This window comes from Branchiostoma belcheri, unplaced genomic scaffold (genome assembly GCF_001625305.1).
Source record: "Branchiostoma belcheri isolate BF01 breed outbred unplaced genomic scaffold, Haploidv18h27 scaffold813, whole genome shotgun sequence".
Classification (NCBI taxonomy): Eukaryota; Metazoa; Chordata; class Leptocardii; order Amphioxiformes; family Branchiostomatidae; genus Branchiostoma; species Branchiostoma belcheri.
The window spans coordinates 2,948-11,374 of NW_017804480.1; the positions used below are offsets into that span (position 1 = coordinate 2,948).

General features: G+C 43.2%; 1 protein-coding gene across 1 annotated transcript in view; it reads left to right on the forward strand.

The window, feature by feature from the left end:
* The window catches only part of LOC109486618 (regulator of chromosome condensation-like), a 2,931-nt gene extending 2,030 nt beyond the window's left edge, over window positions 1-901 (forward strand). The window contains exons 3-4 of the mRNA XM_019790477.1: window positions 570-616; window positions 720-901. Coding sequence (XP_019646036.1) covers window positions 570-616; window positions 720-901 — 229 coding nt within the window. The remainder of the gene's footprint in view (window positions 1-569; window positions 617-719) is intronic.
* Window positions 902-8,427: the final 7,526 nt, after the last annotated feature.

Genomic DNA, 8,427 nt, shown 5'->3' on the forward strand with positions numbered 1-8,427 from the left:
AGAAGAATTTAATTCTGAGTTAAATTCTACCCGGGCCCCGCTGACAAAAAGACGCCGTGACCTCATCGTGAGAACACCGAGAGGTACCCCTCCGGTTGCCGGCATTCCACCGGGACACATTTCTTACGTCACAGACCAGATGAACAGAATAAAGGTGTGTACTTCGTAAACCCGGGTAAAATGTGTGACCTCACAGATCAAATGATCACAACAAATACGTGAATTCTGCATTACGTATAGGTCAATACAAGACATCGTCAGAGAATCTGCTGGGTACCTGCCGGGTGCCTGCCGGATACCGACCAAAGAGGGTGACAAAATTTCTAACAAAATGCTACTGAAGGAAACTTTTAATTGTGACCACGACAGCCGATGCCCGCTCGACTCCTGAACCCGGCCGGAGCCAGCCGGGGCTACATCCCTGACGGGCACCGGCGTAATTGGGACCTTAGCTTAACATGTCACATTGTACTACATAAATTGTACCTTGTAACATGTCACATTGTACTACACAAATTGTACCTTGTAACATGTCACGTTGTACTACACAAATTGTACCTTCGTTGTAGCATGCATGTCACATTGTACTACACAAACAAGAGACGAGACAGTCCAAGTCGGTGTGATTCCACTTACATGAGTGTACAGATTTCTATCCTGTTTGTGTATAGATTAGATTTCTACCCTGTCTGATGTGTTTGTTTCTTTATTTTCTGCAGGCCGTGGATACGCCTGGGGATCAGGGGTCTCCAACCAACTCTGTCTTGGAGAAGAAGTCCAAGAAGTTGCGTCTCCTGTCCCCATGGTGGGACTGCCCGGCCCACTGCAGACCATCAGCGTGGGCGGGCAGCACACCCTCGTCCTGGTGGACCCTCCTCCTGCTCCCAGTACATCAAAATAAAAGGCTGAAAATGTACGACGACTTGTCTGTGATTATTATGTGTAAATGCAAGTAGATACGGTAGCAGTACAGGCGTTTAGGTTGAAAACTTTAATTTTGAAGTAATTCGTTTTCCCACTTTACAACGAGAAAAGGCAGTAACAGTAAGATAGTATTTCATACTTTTCTGACCGGATAAAAGTTTTAATAAGCAATAAGTTTTGCTTATTAAAACTTTTTCCCCAGTTGGAAAAGTCTGAAATATTATCTTACTGTTACTACCTATACCCTGGATGAGTAATCTTGACATACGTAACGGGAAAGGTAATTCCTAGCCTGAAGTTTCATCTGTGCAGGAGTCACTTCTGAGTCTGAAACAAGTTCGAACTGTAATTTCCTACTGAAAATCGTGGTCTTTTCAACTGTTCAATTTCAGTCTTTGTCAATGAATATCGGGTATTCTTTGACAAAGACTGAAGTTGAGCAGTGGAAAAGTCTGTGATTTTTAGCTGAAAATTACCATTCAAACCTGGTTCAGAAAGGTAACTCCTACCCTGTGCTAAAGAGTATGTAAACAGTTTAACTAGTAGTATTTTTTGGAACTAGTACATGTAGTATGTTTTGAACTCCCCAAAGTCCTCAGCTACTCTTCCCCTCTTCCTTAATCAGACTGAGCCAATTACAGAGTAGAGTTCCTGAAAATAGTTTCATCAGGTTGGTTAAGTATAGGATACAGGAGTTTTCTTTTACACAACCAAGATTTCTTACTCTCCAAGCAGAGATTTGGGATTGGGGATGTTTTTAGCATGTTTTTCGGCTTTTTTATCGGGGTTTTGCTTTTGCACTGAATTTTTTTTCCACCAAACCCAAAAAAAATTCAGTGGAAAAAAATTCAGTGCAAAAGAGAAACCCCGATAAAAAAAAAGCCTAGAAACACGCTAGAAATAACCCCAAACCCAAACCTCTGCTTGGAGAGTAAAGATTTCTCACCTACCGCCATGTTGACTTGATAATATGGATGACATCCTCTGGGAACCCCAAAACTGATGCGCGTGTGCGAATAAGAAAAACGTTTGGCAGAAACAAAAAGTTGCCTTCATTATGAAATCTACATGGTCATTAATATTGAACAAATGACACATGGTATAGTATGGCGAATAAGCTACGCTTCAAATTCATTTCTTTACATTTTTGTCATTTCGTTTCATTTTGGGATTCTACGACATAGGTATCGTTTTCCAATATTTTAATTCTTTTAGCAAGGGAACATATTTTCTCATTTTGCAACTGTTTTAAACGATTTACAATATGGTTGAAAACGTTTTTTTCGGAAACGGCCGAATTCCATGCGCGTGGATGCCATCCATATAATCAAATCAACATGGCCTAAGTGCTGACGTTTCGGTGTCTATCAGACACCTCCCCCTCGGAGCTTCTGACTGGAGTTCTGACTGGGATTGTGTTCTCTCCGCAAAAGCGCCACCTACATCGGCTACAGATAGCGGCGAGAAGCAGAACTCCAGTCAGAAGCTCTGAGGAAGGTGTCTGATAGGCACCGAAAGGTCAGGACTCAGGTGAGAAATCTTCGTTGAGAAAAAAAAAACTCCTGTATCCTAGAGTAGTGTTCGATAACAAAATAAGTGCCCCGGTGTTGTTATTTAATGCAATCACTCGTGTCTCACCTTCACTTCGACCTACGTATAATCGGATAATACATACAACTAGAGTTCCACGATCTCATACCTTCGCCAAATGATGTTAGCTTTTATGAATAACTTATATACAATGTATTAATCCCCCTGATTATGCAAATAGGATCCGCAATTGCATTAATTATATCTGTTGATCATAATCTCCACCAACAGTCTTATTTTAACAAAGAATGCCATTATAGCATTTCCTCATATATTATGCAAATGAGGTCCTTATTTGAATAAGTTATGTTAAATTATGTTCACCTTCACTAAACTTCAAACACCCCAAGTATAAAATTCCAGGCAGTTACCACTATGCAATTATAACATTTTCTCATTAATTATGCAAATTAAGTCTTAATTTGCATAATCGATATCTGCCTGTGTTTCTCTCGTTGTTAATATCATATGTCGCAAGCTTGAACTACCTATCATGGAATGCAGCTGATTAATAGAATTTCATCATTAATTATGCAAATTACATCCATATTTGCATAATTGTAATATCATTATGTCAAGCATTACTCAAGCTACCTACATACCAAAAATCATGATGATCCATCTATCGGTTCATGAGTTATCCTCCTTTAAACATTTGTCCTTAAAACCCCCCTGCAGTTCTAGAGCAAGCAACTAGGGGGCCCAAACTTCTTCCCCAGCACAAGAGCTACCTGCCATCCAAATTTCGTCACCCTAGCATGTCTGGATCATGAGATATCAAAACCGGAAGTTAAGCTGCAGTACCATGACAAGCCGCCAGGGGGCACAAAATCTAATCAGTTCGAGCTCTCATCAAGACCTACCCACCTACCAAATATCAAGATAATCCATCTAAGCTTTCTCGAGTTATGCTGTTGACACACAGACACACAGACACACAGACAGACACACGGCCAGGAAAACATAACCTTCTCCAATTCTTGGCGAAGGTAAATATGAATAACCAAGGATGCACATTCCCCTTGTACTTCACAACGTCTTTTGTGTTGTACAGTACATGACATCCGGTAAGCAGTCTTTATTGGCCCATATCCTTGGGTGCACCTGTGCCACGGCGGCCTGTGATTGGTTGATCCGCCAACCGCCAGTATCTAGCCCGACTTTCTATTTTTAGCCCCCTGTGCGTGTAGTGACTACGGGGATAGCTGTGGGGGATATCCCGGGGCGTAAAGGCTGCTTTGTGTGGTAGAGGTGAACCTTGAGGCACAAGTTCAGACCAGGTGCTTTATCTCTTTTAAGTTGTCTGTCAGACTCAATAAAAATCACGTTAAAAAGGCTACACCACAATGCTGAATGTGTAAAAGAGCAAGGCAAGTTGTCACTGAGATTGTGTAAAAGCTCTATGTTCGTCTGATATGGTAATTTTGACGTTCAAGGTCTCACACGTATATACAGCTGTGTTTCATTGCCATTCTACCTGGGTACAAAAAGGTTATGAATATGATTTTATGGACCATATCGATGACGTCATCACATTTTATTGCCCCAAATGTAATTATCTTTAAAGTTATAATATAGCACTTTGGTACAAGTGACTGGAATAAAAATATGATTTTCATGTGCATAATGGTCAAAGCTACAAAAGTACGTTTGCACAAATTGATATCTACTAATTACCCGTGGTTATTAGAGAATAAGTAGATTTTAATTAGGCAATTAGGTTATTCTCTAATAACTACGGGTTATGCCGGCCACGTTATGCCATTATGGTGTCCTGTAGTGTCCGTATAGTGCCCATTGTAAAGTAATGCACTCAAGTTTGAAGCCTCGATAACTCGGTTACAATAATGCAGCAGTCGGGAAATACAGACTACTTGGACATGAATATGTCAGCCCGACGATTTCAATCATTTCCCATCGTAGGGTACGCGCGGTTCTAACAATACAGCACTCAGAACACAGTACATGAATATGTCGGCCCGACGGCTTTAATCACTTTCCGTCGGTGCGACCTCATAGATTTCTTTTGTCATGATAAAATGCAGACAGACAACATAACGATACAGTATAAGTATCGATTCGGTTTGGTGTTCTCATTCCTGTTTGGAGATTGGGACGAGCGAACATCATGCTGAAGTGGTTGAAGGTTGAAGACTGCGAATCCGTCCTTGCCGCCTTCTACCACCGAAGGATCGAAGTACGAGAACACAGGATCCCCGACTGCCAATCCGTCCATGGAGCCTTCCGCCACGCCAGGCTTGCCGAAGCCTGTCGAGACCGAGAACCCCAGAATGACCGCCGCTGCCAACAGAGAAGTCGAGAGAGTCATGGCGGAGTCCGGGAGCCGGAAAAGAAAGAGGGGCAACTACGGGAACTACAGCCCCGAGATGCGAGCCAACATCGCCAAGTTGTGTCTGGACATCGGAGCCTCTAAGGCAGCTCGGCAGTTGTCCAAGGAAACTGGCCGCCAGATCAACGAGAGTACAGTGCGATCCATCAAGACAAGCTACGTGAAGGAGAAGCAACGGCTGGGCGCGGACAATGTTGAGAACTTGCCACGCCGAAACGTGGGGAGGCCGCTGAAGCTGGGAGAGCTGGATGAGCAGATGGGAGATTACGTCCGTAACCTGAGGAAGGCTGGGGGCGTGGTGAACCGCCGGGTGGTGATGGGGGCGGCAAGGGGCCTTTTGTCGGGNCCAACAGAGAAGTCGAGAGAGTCATGGCGGAGTCCGGGAGCCGGAAAAGAAAGAGGGGCAACTACGGGAACTACAGCCCCGAGATGCGAGCCAACATCGCCAAGTTGTGTCTGGACATCGGAGCCTCTAAGGCAGCTCGGCAGTTGTCCAAGGAAACTGGCCGCCAGATCAACGAGAGTACAGTGCGATCCATCAAGACAAGCTACGTGAAGGAGAAGCAACGGCTGGGCGCGGACAATGTTGAGAACTTGCCACGCCGAAACGTGGGGAGGCCGCTGAAGCTGGGAGAGCTGGATGAGCAGATGGGAGATTACGTCCGTAACCTGAGGAAGGCTGGGGGCGTGGTGAACCGCCGGGTGGTGATGGGGGCGGCAAGGGGCCTTTTGTCGGGGCACGGCGGCAGCGTCGAGATCGCATCAAGCTGGGCCAACCCATTTCTCCGCCGCATGAACTTTCAAGCGCGATGCATGAAACTTGTGGTAGACTTTCAAGTGTACATGTACATGTACATGTAAGAGTAAAATAAGTCTGCTAGCCATGAGTGCCATTGTATACATGAAAATACTAGTACGTCGCGCCCGATCTTCGTCGACGGCGACAATTACGGTACAAAATTGTGAAAGCAAATAAAGTTCTCCAAAATTGACTAAGTAACTTTATGAAATTGTTACCATGATAATCGACTACCTGTTGTCATTTTGTGTGGTACTAGTAGGTTTATTTTTTTCTTTTCGGCCAGTCAAACCTACAAGGTGGCCAAACTCCCCTGGGAATTATTCTCCTATATATAGCCAGCGCAGCTGAGCCAGCGTAATTAGTCTGGTAGAGACTAACGCAAAGCACGCGGTAACGTACATGTGTAACTATCCCTCTGACCGGAGAGTAAACGTTACGTCATATTATGCTTATGATGATAAATCGCATATCAATTATCAATCCTGCGAGTGCCAGCCCTACATGTACAGACAAGTACACAGCTGCTGGCACTAGCGCTCTTTCTTGCAAAAAAGACATCTTAGAATAGCTGCATAAGTAGAGTCACTGAATTTTTTTATCAACTACATGTGTAGCGTTTCGTATCATTTATATGTAGAATTTTAACATTCCTGGCAAGTAACTTAGTATACACTCTGTTTAGTAGCTATAGAACATGTTTAGTATAACTAGGTACATGTAGCGTAATGTAGAATGTACATGTAGAGTTGAAATATTCTCTAGCCAGTAGTTCTTTATAATACTCTGTCAGATACAATGTCCGTTGACCATATATATAGCATTATGTTAGACACATACCAACTAGTACTTTTATTATTTGCCATACATTGTACCCGTGACAATCGTTGTGCAATAAACTTTGACTTTGACTTTTGTGATTCATGAAATAACAGGTAACCCATCACGTGTCCTGTGAGTGCAATCAATTGGTAGTATGTAGCCACAGCAAAGCACCTGCCGATCAGCCTGGATTGAGGCTTCCTCTCTGGGTCCACTTCCAAGGAGGAACACGTTTTGCAGCAACAACCGGCAACACAAGCTGCAGAAAACGTTTACCAACGGTCTATCTGTGACAAAACTTGGAATTGATGAAGGAGAAACGATCCATGGGTGTAAGGCAGGATTTGCGATATCAAACACACACACGCGCACGCACACACACAGATATATATGTAAACACACACCCACACACACACACACACAGAAAGAGAGAGAGAGAGATGTAAACACACACACAGAGTCACACACACACAGAGATATATATGTAAACACACACACACACACACACACACACACACACACACACAAAGAGAGAGAGAGAGAGAGAGAGATGTAAACACACACACAGAGTCACACACACACACAGATATATATGTAAACACACTCACACACTAAGAATAACAACAATACCTCCAATTTCATGGAGGTAACAGTACCGCAGTGCAGTTCTGGTCATGGGTCAATACTGTGTGCTATATTTGTCGAGACCTTTGCTATTTGCGGAAAGAATGGACTTTGCTGTTTTCACCTTTCATCAGAATTTTTTTCGCACACAGCGTAATCCTCTCTGAAAATGTCCTCCTCCCTAAAAAACTCAGATGCGAATAAAACGTAGTAGTAGTAGGACACGATTGGCCTGTATTGAATAACAGGCGGAATAGGTCTGTTCTCTGCGTCAAAAAAGTCAGACAAGTACACAGAGAGAACTGAGAGGAAAGAACGGTTTATTGAGCCTCCAAAGTACAGAAACTTTAGTCATGTCTTTATCTAAACATACATAGTGTGGTCGTGTGGCGCAGTCGGTAGCGCGTTCGGCTCACACCTAAGAGGTCGCGGGTTTGAAAACTGCCCATGTCACCGATCTTGTGCCCTTGGGAAAGGCACTTTCCTCACTTCACTCAGGTGTAAATGAGTACCTATCTTCGGTTAGGGACGTCCCTCGGATAGGACGTTAAATGGAGGTCCTGTTTTTTGGGAGAGCCACACCCCCATGCACGTCAAAGAACCCACCGCACTGATCGAAAAGAGTAGGGGACCTTCCCAGTGTGAGTGGTTCAAACCTTACAGTCTGGCCTTACACAGCTTGTACATGTACGTACATGTACAAAACTGGTGTGTTACGCCTAAAAGGCGGTTTTACGGTTATGCGAAACAAACGTTAACAAAATACAGTCACGTTGGTACAAAAGAATTGACCTACATACAAGACTATGGATGAATCAACTTACACTACTTGTTCTGATCGACATAAACATACCACTGCGGACATGCAACACCTAGATCCCTCCGACTTTGAAGTCCTAGAATTTTGCATCATTTTGAATTTTTATTATTTCACTCCATACTAGTATGGAGTGGAATACTGTCTTTCCTCATGTTTCTTCTTCTCCTCCTCCTTCTCCTACTGCCATTTCTTTAAATCGATTCAACTCCTTCATTTTTGGGCCAAATAACATGAAATTTGGCATGAATGTAGAGTGGGCAAATACCCCCAGGTGTTTTTTTAAATTTTTGTGATACATGCTTTTGGAATTGTTTATTTGAGGCTTTTTTGGCTGTGTTATAGAAAGTGTACTATAGCAGTGTGTTACTATATTTATTTCACTCCATACTAGTATGGAGTGAAATACTGTCTTTCCTCGTGTTTCTTCTTCTTCTTCTTCTTCTCCTGCCATTTCATTAAATCGATTCAACTCCTTCATTTTTGGGCCAAATAACATGA